We start from the raw sequence: 15198 nt of genomic DNA, 5'->3' as shown, positions 1-15198 counted from the left end.
GGGAAGAGAAGGCCAACCCAAAGAATTAGCAGTAAGGATGTGGCTTGCTATATGAGGGAGCGGAGTCCCTTGAGTCTCAAAGAGGACTGCTGTTGCTGGAGGGAACTGGAGGGCAAGTGTGAGGGAAGTTGAAGAGGTGGAGCCTGGTGGGTGGATTGACCACTCTAACCTCTTTTCCAAGGGCTGTCCTGATTTACTGGTGTAAAAATTAATCACCCTCTTTTACTCTCAAAATGTCCCCATTTAGATGATAAATTATGTGATTAAATCAGTAGGAAGACATTAAAGAATTTTAAGCCAGGCAAGTGTGATCTAATCAGATTCACATTTTGAAGTGATGGCTTGTGGATAATGGATTTGGGTAGGCCACAGGGGATGTGAAATTCCTTTTTACTAGGAAATTTATCTTTCAGGTTAAACAGCTTGTTAAGTTTTCTCAGTAGCAAGTCAATCCAGGAAAAAAAAAAATCAAGGGACTATGTTGTTTGGTGAAATCAGTTGGTCAGTAGATACAGATTGTTGATTCGGTAGCCACTAGCAGGTGAAGACATTTTACAGTATATTTAGTTATCACTGATGCTTTGTGTAGATTTGTTTGTCACCTCGTCATGTTGTGTTCCTGTATTCCCATAGGGGTGTATAATGAGAAGACCATAAAACTAAACTATCAGGATATGCTTTGTAAAGCTGTGAGTCTGATCCTCTGGACTACAGAATCACAAAATTAGCAAGGGGATTTTGTCCCAAAGACTGCACACTGTGTGAGGATGGGAATCACCACTGACTTGTTCATAGTTAAACCCCTCATGTGGCCTCTAAGTAAACTGGCTGAGACTGACGGAATGAACTCCCTACCTCTAACAAGAACTTCGTTTCTTAAAAATCTTAGGTATAACATTTATAAAGCTCCTTGACATTTATGCCATAAGCTTAGATCTGAGTGGAGACTGTGGTCAAGATTATAGAGATAAAAATATTTACTAAACAAATCTGAAACATATTTCCTGTGAATGTTTTTCTGTTCAGTATTAAAGGATAGTTTGACATAAATTTTGCTTAGAAATAAAGATGGCAAACCAATTTCCATCAAAAGAAGACTTAATACTTAATGTCATGTAGATTCTATTGAGAACAATTTAAAATGTATCTTCTTTTTTCTAGTATTCCTATCTGGAAAATAACCAAGAAGAAAAAAAATTAACCTGTTTATGAATATATTAAAATTGTTACGATATAAATGAATAAAAATCAGATTATCCTCCTATAATTTAGGTGCTGTAAATACAGGAAATCTGCATAAGCATTTACAATCACAGTAACACTTTAATAAGATTATAATGCCCCACGAGTATGTATGATAGTAATAAAATGACAGAAACTCATATTCCTTAAATGTGATCTTTAAAAATTAATATATTTATTTAAAAATATGTCTATCCTAAAAAAGAAAAAATAAATATGAAAATTTATCAAAGAAGATCTTCAACAATTTGTTTAACTATTGGGTTAATATCTAGATTGAGAGAATATTGCCAAGTTTTAATACATTTTATTGTTTTCTTTTTTCCTTTAATTATATGGTAATAAATCTGATGTCATAATATTTGCAAAAGGCCCTCTGTTCTCCCACTGTTCTCTGAATTATTTCTTCTTGTGGTAACTGCAATCTGCCTTTCTCTTGAGTTGGCTCTTTTTTTTCCTCTACATACTGCTGAACCTGGGGGTGGGGTTTTCTTGCTCTTTGCTGCTTTTATAAAACCACTATTAACACCTCCTCCCTCAGTATTCCCCACCCCCCTATCTTTGAAACATTTTCTCAGATTTTAACATTCTACACTTAGTGCAACAATTTCCTGCCATTCTTTTGGTTACCACCTGATTTGTTGTGTTCTATAGGAACTACCTTCTCTTTCACCACTTAAAACCATCAGTCTCAATGGCTTTAATTAGCTACGTAGATTGTGGGTGCCACACCCAGGCCTCTCACAACCAGTCCTCTCCCTTTCAATAATCTTTACTTCTACTCTAGGGGATCAGCAGTCTTTATCTATAAAGGGCCGAACAGTAAATATTCAGTTTTCCTGGCTGTATAGTCTTTGTTGCAACTGTTTAACACTGTAGTTCTAGCTCGAAAGCAGACATCAATAATAATATATAAATAAATATATATAAATATATATATAATATATAAACAAATGGATGTATAAACAAATGGATGAGACTGTGCTGCAGTAAAACTTTACAAAAAAGGCGAAAAGCTGAGTCATGATTTGAAGGAGATGAGGTAGCTAGCTGAGCCATATCTGGGGGAAAAGAGTTCTAGGCAGAGGAAACAGCCAAGTGCAAGATCTGAGGCAGAAATTTGCCAGGGGTTCTCCAAAAGCAGCAAGAAGTCCAGTGTGGTTGGAGCACAGTAAGCCAGAGGAAGAGTGGTGGTTGGAGAGGACAGGGAGATGATGTGGGGTGGAGGGTGGACTTTGAGGGATCTTATAGGCCACAGTTGGAAAGCCATTGGAAGGTTCTGAGCAATAATCAGATTTAAGTTTTAACAGGGTTGTTCTGGCTGCTGTGGTAAAGACAGTGAGGGGACAGGGTAATATATATATATATATATATATTTTTTTTTTTTTTTTTGAGGGATTTGCTTTCAGTTGAGCAACTGGAAAGATATGGAAGACACTAGGTAAAGCAGGTTTTAGAAGCAAGATCATAAGTTCCTTGGGCTTGTTTTGAGATATCTTTGAGGCAGGCAGATGCCCCCAGTATTTGAGATGTCTGACATTTGTTACAACTTCCCTGATGTCATGATAAGAGAAATTTAGTCTTTACTTAAAAATAAATTAAAATCACTGACCCAGGTGAACTATCTGTTCATTGAATGCTTATCCAGAAGCATATTCCCAGGTATCTGATGCTGATTGCTGCTGACTGCTGTAATGGTGCTTCTAGCTAAATTTATTAATATCCTTTACTATTCCCATAGTATTGAATTTGTGAATAAATTCACACATAACATGCTTTTCTTCAGTTGTGAGCCTAAGATCACAGTTCCTTTTCATGTGTTTCATTTTTGTGTATAATTATACAGAGGAAATAAACTGGTCTTTTTAAGTAGTCTCAGCATAAAAATAGTTAATTGAAAACCATTATGAGATAGTATAATACGGACACTAGTTTTATAGTAAATTTCTTAACATTTTAGTATCAGTTTTTAAAAGATTTTATTTATTTATTTGACAGAGAGAGAGAGATCACAAGTAGGCAGAGAGGCAGGCAGAGAGAGAGGGGGAAGCAGGATCCCTACTGAGCAGAGAGCCCAAACCCGAGCAGAGAACCCACTGAGCCACCCAGGTGCCCCTCATTTTAGTAGAATTTTAAACTCAGGTGTTTTATGCTTGTGGTATGAATCAAACTTGTAAAATACTTTATGTAAGGAATGATTTTTTGGAAAGGGATTTGAAAGATGAGACTATTTGGGCATGTGTGTCTTCAGGGAAAATTTAGTTGCAAGTGTTAAAATAATATGGTAGTAAGCTGCAAGGAGAGGATGATCTAGTAAATTTTCCATTCATTCTATTCTCTAAGGTCTTTTGTCAGAAAAGCAGTTCATCTGCTCAGTAATTTTTGAAAAAGCCTTCTTTTTAATTTGTCAAGGTAAATGTTTTAAGCTTTCCCTCTAGTTATTCATTAAAAGTAAATAAAAAATAAAATTAAGTGTGTTTTAAACTTAAATTTCTTTGAATATTCGAGGAAAAAGTCTTATTTAGGGGATTGTATTCAACCTTGTATTGATAATAACTATATTGTTTATTTTGTTTACTGTTTATTAGCTATAATCATCCAGAAATGTAGAAATGTAAAAAAGTTGGAAAAAACCTTATAGGATCCTCTTAAAGGATTATGCAGTATAGTGCTTATCAAGTATTTTTCATGTGATCTACAGTTTAAAAAAATTAAGGTTTTATATCATGACCCAGCATATAACATATATGTATAAAAGTCAAGCAAAAGTTTCACAAAGCTATGATTACTTTAGATGGGAAATCTTTTTTTGTTTTAAATGCTGCCTTGATCTTCACTTTGAAAAAAAAATCCTTATCTTGTCTGTCCTTTGGCATGATGCAGTCTCCTCCTATGTGATGTCCTTAGTTTATCATAAATCACAAAGCCTTATTTAATCTTAAAAAGTAGCTAAATACTGTACTGCTTTAAGACATTTAATGTGTTTGTGTCTTGCTGTTAAATATGGACCCAACTGAGCAGGGTGGTGTGAAATTACTGATAGGGCTTCTCTTTTTGACCCAGACTATGGAATACAGAGTGGTTGAACCTGCATTGGATTCCACAATCAGAAAGATAATAATGCTGTTCAGGTACTTAGAGCTGAGAAATTACTAATGGCCATTTTTTATCCTCTTAACCAGACAGTCTTATACATTTAATACATTTAATAGTAGATAGGTGTGTACATTTTGAATAAATTTAACATAAAGATAGTATTAGCCCAGGGCACCTGGGGGGCTCAGGGTTAAGCGTCTACCTTCAGCTCAGGTCATGGTCTCAGGGTCCTAGGATTGAGCCCTGCGTCAGGCTCTCTGTTCAGCAGGGAGCCTGCTTCACCCTCTCTCTCTCTCTCTGCCTACTTGTGATCTCTCTCTGTCAAACAAATAAATAAATAAAATATTTTTTTAAAAAGATGGTATTAGCCCAACGCTCTGTTAAGTCCTTATAATTACAGTACATATGAAAGTGCACCATCTTAAGATTTCTGTAATATACAAGTCATATAATAACAATAGTTTCTTTTCCTTTAAAAATTCCTAATATTTAAGAATATCCATGAGTGATCACTGATTAGCTTTATATAAGTATTAGAAAGTAGAATAACTAAAAGATGGGGCAAGGAAAAAGAAAATGAAAAATCTGGAAACACTTACTGAAATACATAAATAATTTTGATGCAGAATTGAAAAAGGAAAGATTTTTTTAAATGAAGGAAACTTAAAATAAATATTAGCTTTTCCAAGAAGTGAAATCATTTTTCCAAAAAAAACCCACAAATTTTAACAAGTAAAATGGATTCATACAATTAAAATATGCAACAAGATAATCTCAAATTATTTTTAAAGGAAAAAATATTTCTAGGTACTAGTAGGCTTAGTGATAAACCTCTAATTTAATTTCTCCTCACATATATAGTTTTATTAAAAATGATCAGGAAAGTGTATTAAATGAATTATCCATTGATTTTTTTTATTAATTATCTCTGAAATTCTATATTTAGCTCTTTATGACTTTTTTCTTTCAAGCAAAAGGATTGCTTGCTCTTTCATGTTACTCATGGTGTCACATGATTGCTATAGCAGGTAAACATACAGTTAGCAACCACTGGTCATGTTTTTTCACGTTCTGTCATCTTCCCAGGTTGAAATTTTTCTGAATAATACATATTTTGACAAGTCAGAATCCTCTTTGAATAATCTGTGTTTATGACTAGCTCTGGCCTATTAGAAGACATCATTATTTGTTCTAGTCAGCCCTGAATGTTACTAATCTGATTTTATAGATAGTGAAGCTAATCTAAACTTTCTTATTTTTAATCTGGAACCAGCAAATGGGGTGAGAATTTGGGAATAAGGATGGAGATTATGGTCCGCATAATTGGTGTGCTTTGATTTTCAGCACTGATGTTATGATCCGATGACTTTTTTGTACTTTTAAAATAGTGTTAAAATTAATGCCATTGACATTCCCCACTGAGTTTTCATGTAATAATTATATTTGCTTTTCAAAAATGAGTTACTAATTACTTTTTCTTAAGTATAAGGCCTGAATTGCTTTTAAATATAGTTTAATTTATTTTTAAGATTTTATTTATTTGACAGAGACATAGTGAGAAAGGGAAGACAAGCAGAGGGAGTGGGAGAGGGAGAAGGATGCTCGCTTCCCTCATGAGAGGGGAGCCCGATGTGGGGCTCAATCCCAGGACCCTAGAATCATGACCTGAGCCAAAGGCAGATGCTTAATGACTGAGCCACTCAGATGCCCCTAAATACAGTTTAATTTTTAAAACATTTTCTTGTCATGACAGAAAAGTATTTGAAATTTTATTAAAATAATTTTTGTATTTCTGATGTTAAAGTTATTTTAATATTTGAATACTGAATAATAAAGTTTATTTGGCATTTATTAATGAGAACATACTGGTAAGTATTTGTCAAAAATACATATCCTTCGTGCAACTCAAGGAATTTGAGTTCAGGTATTTAAGATTAGGACAGATCATGGTTTCTGTGCTAGTTGAGTTTGTTTATTTGCCTAGCCAACAAAGTCAAATTTCCACATTTTATGCCTAAATTTTAAAAGTATCATATTAAGACAAACAGAATCAAAGAATAAATGCTACAAAACTATTGACTTCGATAATAATAACAAAGAAATATTTATTAATCTGACTGTGTTTTTACTCAATACTTCGGGTATTACTTCGATAATAATAACAAAGAAATATTTATTAATCTGACTGTGTTTTTACTCAAAATGTGAACAATGTACATGAATCCATATTTCAAAGAAGTTGAGTGTGTATATTTTTCAACTATGCAAATCTAAATATATTTTATATGGTATTGTTTTATTAACTATTACTTGTGTTATAAGGAGTAGAAATTTAGAAAACATGCACATGCAGGTTTGCCTTCAGTGTTTTAGAAATGTTAGCTTGATTTTGAATTTGGTTTTCAGTGTTTTTATGTCTGTTTGAAAACTTTCCACTCTAGAAATGATCAGCTTTGTCACAAAAGACCCAGTAGCAATGGCTGAGCTCAAATTTCTCTCTAGAATAGTGCCATTTGAATGTTACAATGTTTGAGACTTGTGTGTGTGCTTTTTTTTCTTTTCTTTTTTTTTTTTTTAATTTAACAAATAAACTCATTGTTGGCATCCCTCTTTTAAGAAGGCTATGGTACATCCATACTTGGCTAGTGCTTACTCTAGCTCTGAAATATAATTAACTACTGATGGGAACAGAAAAAGCATTTGACTTAAAAGATGCCATTTTTTCCATCCCAGTGTGTGAACCAAATCCAAATCCAACTACCGTAATCCTTGTAACATAATAAAGCTCAAAATGCAAAATCTACCTCATTTATAACCAGGACTATTGCTCAGAGCTGACAAATGATGATTATGGAAATGCAATATAATCTGTATGAATTATTTTATTAGCAGTAAGATAACATTGGCAGCATTGCCTTGCCATGTTTAGTTTTAGACGTTTCTAATAACTGATATTTTGAGTTACAACTCTCTTTTTCTGCTAAAAAAGTTCCTTGTGATAGGGAAAGAATTCTTTGAGGATAATGGGTCAGTCACAAATTTCAGATTGTTTTTCTTGTTTATTTATCTGTTGTTGGTTAACAACTCCCACTCCAAACTTAGTGGCTTAAAACAACATTAGTTTACTACTTCTAATTGCTCTGTGGACTGACTGGATTTATTTGGATAGTCGTTCTACTCCACATGATGTAACTGAGGTGATAATTGCATTTCCCTTCAGCAGTGAGCTCTGCTAGCAGTGGAATGTCAACATGGCCTCTCATCCTCCAGGGTTTCTCTCCATGTGGCCTCTTGTCTAAGTCTACCCCAAACTTCTTTTTAGCATAACATGTTGTTTCTAAAAGGACAACTCCAATGTATAAGAGATTATAAAGGCTCTGTTTGCATCACACATGCTGATCACGCAAAGCAACTCACATGGCCAAACCCAGAGTCATTGTGGGAGAGGACTACATAAGGACATGAATATTAATAGACATTGATAGACATGGTCTATTGGAACCACCAATGTAATAGGCTGCCACATCTCCATAATAAATTCTAATAGAGAACAGCAGGTAGTGAGTATAGTTGAAGGGAAGAATAAGTAGTATAATTTGAACCAAATGATATGTTGTATAAATAATTTCACAAAATTATACTTACCACCCTTGATTGTATTTAGAGGATGTTGTTAGGAAATAAACAGGGAGGGAAGTATGCTGCGATTGAAACAAGTGACTTTGTGTGCTATTAGTCTTTTTTGAAAGATAATAAATCTCCGTAAAAGAATATGTTCACTTTCTTTTGGTAGAAATGTTCTTAATATGCGTCATCAAAATAGATAAGATGTACCTAATAAGCAATTTTAACGTGCTTCTATTTAGAATTTAATTCTCCTAGTCTTTCCCTTTTCTCCCTTACATACCCATCTCCACTTCCTAATACCCCCACACACACATACCTCTGTCTCTTGCCATGTTATCATAGTATCCATGTCATTGGAATGTTAATTTTGGAAACAAATAGTTAAATTTATGGTATATTACACATTGTGCAAGTTTTCCAGATTCTTTAACTAATTAGGATTTTTGGTACATTAAATGTCCTATCAGGTAAAATAGCTGAGTCATTGGATATTCTAACATTCCTAATTTGAAGAGGAGCTTAACAGTTTTCTAGGGATTTAGGGACAGCATAGAAAGACAAATGTGGCTGGTATTGGCTCTGTATCTTAGATATCATCTAGCTGTCTCTATATCCCCCAAACTACAGCATCATATTTTAAACTTTCTAAACTCAAAATATTTTTCTTTTTGTGTAATTGCTTTTTTTTCCCTTAACACTGCTTTTCATTCTCTAGTCTAATATTAACTATTTCTTCCTCTTTAATTCTTTTTTAAATATTATTTTATCCGGACAAACTAATTTGTACTCTATATCTTGGGGTGAGGAGAAGTAGTTCATTAACAGATGTACTTTAGGGAGTCCATATAGTACTCTGAGCAAGAACCAGGTCTTTGGAATCCTCCAGCTCTGGTTTACAGTCCTAGCCTGGCCAGTTGCTAGCTGTTAAACCTTGGAAGTTTCTTTCACCTCTTCAGGTCTATACATATTCATTTGCAAAACATGATGGAAAAAGGTCTTATATATTAACTAAACTCTTGAAAAAATTATTTGCATTGTGTTGACATAGTAAAGACTGTAGTTATTATATTTTTTAACCCCATAAATGAAAAGGTATTTTTAAAATAAATAGGAAGCTTCTTTTGCACTTAAATAAAATTAATTGCTCAGATAATTACAATGTCCTGTTTAGTCCTGTTTGACCCCTTTATGGAACCAGTACTTAACTAGAAACTGCAGTGAAATCATACAGGATTGTAGGACCAGAAGAAAAAGCAGTGATCCCATAATAATTTGAATACAAATGACCAAATGAATAACATATGAGGGGGAGAAAGAAAAATAATTAAGCCATGGGTCAACTGAATTTTGGAAACATTTTAGCCTCCGGAACACCTTTTCTCCCCTTATAAGTCTAATACTTAATGCCCTAGAATTTTAAATTTTATCCTGGATAAAAACTGTTACATGGTTACCATTTATAAAAACTCATTTATTCATAAACTTTATTTTACCTTTGAGCAAACTTCCGAAAAGAATGACTACCAGGATGTATCATAACCTGTGTTCTCAAATGCTTTTCTCATTATCTTCTTTATCGTTTCTGTCTGAAAACCTCTTAATGATGACTGTGATTAAGTTAATTGTGTCCACCCATATGTACAGTCATTGCTCTTTGCAATACAAAGAGCAGTCATAGGAAGAACATAGTGCAGTATGTTTCAACATGGAGCAGCCACAGTCCTCTCAAGGCTGGCCATGTCTGCAATCTTGGGCTAACATCTCTGGTGAACAGAATATCTTGTATTTCCTTCAGCATGGAAATGAATTGACAGTTACTTATAGAGAGAAACTAATGTGAGTTTTTGTGAAAGTAAACACAGTTTCAATCCATGGCAAACTGTTAAAAAAAGACAAACCATGAGAGACTATGGATTCTGAGAAACAAACTGAGGGTTTTGGAGGGAAGGGGGTGGGAGGTCGGGTGAGCCTGGTGTTGGGTATTATGGAAGGCACATATTGCATGGAGCACTGGATGTGGTGCATAAACAATGAATCTTGGAACACTGAAAAAAAATTTAATTTAATTTTAAAAAAAGAGGGAAAGGATGGAAGATGGATACTTTTTATTGACTGCAATGGCTTGAAGATAAAAAGGTAATATCTGTGGTGTGTAAGACATTGTCTTCAGACTACATAAAAATATCATCAATTCTGAAAGTGATAGAGTTCAAAGTCTCAAGAGGAAACCACCCCATCCTTAGAGTAGTTGTAAACAGTGGAACATCCACACAAAGATGAAATTATAGAGTTTGGTTAATAAATGAAAAATTGTGATGATTGCATTTAGTTTTGTTTTCTAGTTCTTTAAGAGTGGAAGGAGGTGGAGAGATCATGAGGAAGGAAGGAATAAAGGAAGGAAGGAAATATGTAGATTTTTATCCCCAGTAAAGAAGTTATTAGTTTTTTCTGCTATATCAACAAACTCACCCAATTGTAATTGATCTCACCTGGTCAAATGGCTGCTTAGAAATAGTGGAGGTTGTTTTGGAATTGTGTGATGCAAAAGTAGTGATCTTGGGCCAAATGGTTTATCCTTAAGTAATTATTATGTGCTTGCTGGCTAAATACTTTTGTGAAACTAGTCTTCACCAAAACCAGTATGCGTTGTTCATTAGGCTTGCATCCGAGCAACTCTTAACTTTTAAAAAAAAATGTACTTCTAAATGATGATGTGCAATTATTAATAAGAAAGTGATAATCATACTAAGAAGATTTTATTCCAAATAGAACCAGAAAGTAATATTTCTCCAGTTGTACCTGAAATTTCCACTTCTGTTTAGCTCTACAACCCTTTGATCTGAAAACCTGAGATCCCCATCTCCACTTCAGCTTTTTATTTTGAGACAGTGGAAGAAAGAATCATTTCCTCCTGCTCACATTGTAATTTTACTTCTCATTTTAACTTCAATAGGATGGAAATCATCTTACTTTCATCAAATAACTGTCTGACTTAAGTAGACATACCATTCGTTGGGCTTATTTAAACACAGGTTGTATTACAGCTGCTCAGTGAGGTAGGTAGTCTGTGAAACTGTGTCATTCAAGAAAGCCACTGAATTACCTGTTATCACCGACTTTCCTTACTGTGCTGAATGACTATGAACAGAACACATCATTGAGACTAACTTTCGGTTTTCTTTGGCAGTATAAGTTTAAACAAAGGTAGTGGGCATCTTTGATATTTGTAAACTAAAGAATACCCTTCACACAATTAAAGTTATGGAAGAATTGTTTGATATTAATAGTTTTATTTTAGGCATATATAGGTATATCAAGCTTTGGTGGCAGGGCGGTGGGGGGACTTGGAAGAATGCCCAGCACATAGTATAGTAAGTGCTCAAAGCAATTATATGAAAGACCATCTACCATTTGTCAGGTCTCTGGGAGGGATTCAAAAACCTGTGAAATACGATAACTGAATTGTAGTAATGATGAGAAAGAAATTCTATATAATGGAACAAAAAGTCTTTCGTTCTGTACCTTAGAAATATTTCTAAAGAGAGATTCAAAAAAATTTTTAATAGTGGCCCAAGGATGGTGTCTGAAGGGGATGGAACTAGATTGTAAAGAATGGACATTATATTAAGTCTGTGACCTTGAGAATTTCATGGGTACTGCAGACTCCCTCTGTAGATCATTAGAGTTTGTGTAACAATCTAAATGTTCTTCCACATTTTCTATGTGGTGGTCATCATTGCATGGGGAACATGCTAAGGACCAGTGGTAGTAGAAATCATTATCCTTTTGTGGTGACTTTTCAAAAGTAGTTGTGTCCTGCAGGCTTGTTTTTTCTGCCCTCTGTTGCTCCCAGTGAAGGCCAAGCTACTTCAGGTGATTTAGATAAATAGGAAGCATTAACCATCTATGGGGATGCATTGGGGGAGGCAGGGGACTTGTGCAAAAATAAATAGCAGGAAAAGTAGTATGTAAGTTATATATATGTGTAGTTTACTTTGGAGATACAGTAGAGTGTTTTCCATTCAGAAGAGCAAAATATTTGTTTTGGATAGCTATCAGTGAAAGTCTAGCTCATTGGAAAAATCGAAGTAGTATTAATTTGAGGAACTAGTAGATTTTTTTATTAGAAGTACTACTTATGTATTTTTGGCTGACTTGTTAAATGTATTTTGGTGACTTGAGTTTAGAAGTAGCATAATAAAAACTCTGTTGACAGGTTGGCCAGGGAATGCTATGTAGAAACTCTCTCTACCCCGACCCCCACTAAAAAAAGGTGGGGGCAGGGAGAGCAGAAGTCCTAGAACCTGGTAACTTCGAATAGATATATTTAGTATTATAACAGTCATTAATATTTATTTATCCCAGCAACATGTGGATTATTTTACTTTTGTTGTCTTATTTAACCTTCTCAACCATTTTGTAAAGTATAGGTACTGTTGTCATTATAAGTTGATTAATTTGATTAAGCTCACACAAGGGCACCTGGGTGGCTCAGTCAGTTGGACATCTGGCTCTTGATTTCACCTCAGGTCATGATCTCAGGGTTGTGGGATCAAACCCCACATTGGGCTCTGCACTGAGTGTGGAGTCTGCTTAATTAAGATTCTTTCTCTCTCCTTCTCCTTCTGACTCTCCCTCTCCTGCTTGCCCTCTCTCCTAACAAAAAAAAAAAAAAAAGAAAGAAAGAAAGAAAGAAAGAAAAGAAAAGGAAAAAGAAAAAGAAAAAGATTAACTCTACACAGTAATAATAATCAGAACCAGAATCTAAACCTTGGGTTTGTCTGAACCCAAGCCTTGTTATAAAGGATACTAGTTATCAGAGCATAGAAAAAAGATGTTACCAGCACTTTTAGTTAGGAGACAGACGCCCAGTAGAAGTCTGATTTAATGTTCATCATTGGCATATGTATAACATAAACTTTTTTCTCCCCCTGCCTTTTTTTTAGTGCGACTTCATGACAGCATATCAGAAGAGGGCTTCCATTATTTGGTGTTTGATTTGTAAGTACAACATACTTTGTGTTCACTTATTTTTGCTATTTGAAGACCATTTTGAATTAAATGTGATTTTTTTCTAATTTGCAGTCTAAATTAATGACCCTATATATTTTTTTAGATGTTCTGCAAATAGCATTCAACTCTAATTCTTTTTGAAAAAATGTGACTGTTCAGGAGTGTTTATTTAAAACTTACATTAATCTTCATAACTGAAACAGGAGTCTGTTTGAATTGTTCACTGTGATACCATAAGCAGTTCTCAGTTTTATCTCTGGGCATACAAATGGCTGATATGAGCTGATTTTCCATTGAATTTTTTGGACTTTGTATGATTTATTGTCTTATATAAAAAGAACCCTAGCTAACATCATACTAAGTGGTGAAAAACGGAATTTTTCTCTTAAGATCAGAAATAAGGATGTTCACTTCACCAGTTTTATTCAACATAGTCTGAAAGTCCTCACCACAGTAGTCAGATAAGAAAAAGAAATAAGAGGCATCCATATTGGTAAGGAAGAAGTAAAACTTTCACTATTTGTAAATGACATGATACCATACATAGAAAACCCTAAAGACTCTACCAAAAAACTATTAGAAGTAATAGTCAAGTTGCAGAATACAAAATTAATATGCAAAAATTGGTAGCATTTCTATACACTAATAACAAAGTAGCAGAAAAGGGAAATTAAGAAAACAGTTCCATTTAAAAATGCACCAAAAATAATAAAATGCCTAGGAATAAACTTAATCAGGACGGTGACCTGTACTCTGAAAACTCTCATAAAATACTGATGAAAGAAATTGAAAACAACAAAAACAAATAGGAAGATATTCCATGCTCTTGCATTGGAAGAATTAATATTGTTTAAATGTCACCACTACCCAAAGCTATCCATACTTTCAGTGCAATCCCTATCAAAATACCAGCAGCATTTTTCACAGAACTAGAACAAATAATACTAAAATTTGTATGGAACCACACATACAAAAAAACAAAACAAAACAAAAAACTGAGCAGCCAAAGGAGTCTTGAGAGAGAAGAACAAAGGTGGAGGTATCACAGTCCCAAATTCCAAGACATACTACAAAACTGTAGTAATCAAAACAGTATGGTACTGGCACACAAAGACACATACATCAATGAAACAGAGAGCCCAGAAATAAACCCATATTTATGTAGTCAATTAACCTATGGCAAAAGAGGCAAGAATATACAATGGGAAAAAAGCCAGTCTCTTCAATAAGTGGTGCTGAGAAAATTGGACAGCTACATGCAAAAGAATGAAACTGGACCACTTCCTAACACATACATAAAAATAAACTCAACATGGATTAAAGCCCAGTAACTTTGATATCAGTCATAGCAATATTTTTCTAGATATGTCTCCTAAGGCAAGGGAAGCAAAGGCAAAAATAAACTATTAGGCTACATCAAAATAAAAAGCTTTTGCACAGCAAAGGAAACCATTAGCAAAAGTAAAAAATTATGCTTACTGAATGGGAAAAGGTATTTTCAAATGGCATATCCAATAATGGGTTAATATCCAAAATATATAAAGAGCTTTTACAGCTCAACCCCAGAAAACCCAATCTAATTAAAAAATGGATAGAGGATCTGAATAGACATTTTTCCAAAGAAGACATCCAGATAGTCAAGGGTCACATGTAAAGATGCTTAGCAGCACTCATCATCAGTGAAACACAAATTAAAACTGCAATGACATACCACCTCACTTTTCAGAATGGCTAAAACAAAATACACAAGAAATATTAAACATTGATGAGGATGTAGAGAAAAAAGAGCCCATGTGTACTGTTGGTGGAAATGTAAAAATTGGCGTAGCCATTCTGGAAAACAGTATGGAAGTTCCTCCAAAAATTAAAAATAAAAATAACATAAGATCTAGTAATTCCACTCTTGGGTATTTATGCAAAGAATGTGACAGTCCTAATTTGAAAAGAAATAAGCTCACCTATGTTTATTGCAGCATTATTTACAGTAGCCAAGATATGGAAGACACTTAAGTGTCCATCAGTAGATAAATAGATAAACAAGATGTGGTGTGTATATATGTACACACACACAGACACACACATAAAATAGAACATTACACTGCAACAAAGAAAGGATGAGGTCTTGAGAAAGACAAATACCATTTGATTTTACTCGCATGTGTAATGTAAAAAACAAAAGTGAGTAAACAAACAGCAGATTCAGAGAACAAATTGATGGTT

At 34.1% G+C, this 15198-nt stretch overlaps 1 protein-coding gene across 18 annotated transcripts in view; it reads left to right on the top strand.

Moving 5' to 3' along the window:
- The window catches only part of CAMK2D (calcium/calmodulin dependent protein kinase II delta), a 342624-nt gene that overhangs the window by 162839 nt on the left and 164587 nt on the right, over positions 1-15198 (top strand). For all 18 annotated transcript variants that reach the window (XM_032333246.1, XM_032333240.1, XM_032333255.1 and 15 more), the window contains exon 4: positions 12912-12966. In XM_032333246.1, coding sequence (XP_032189137.1) covers positions 12912-12966 — 55 coding nt within the window. The remainder of the gene's footprint in view (positions 1-12911; positions 12967-15198) is intronic.

Source organism: Mustela erminea, chromosome 2 (genome assembly GCF_009829155.1).
Source record: "Mustela erminea isolate mMusErm1 chromosome 2, mMusErm1.Pri, whole genome shotgun sequence".
Classification (NCBI taxonomy): Eukaryota; Metazoa; Chordata; class Mammalia; order Carnivora; family Mustelidae; genus Mustela; species Mustela erminea.
The sequence above is the reverse complement of the archived record's forward strand: the minus strand, read 5'-3'. Positions and strand labels throughout refer to the sequence as shown.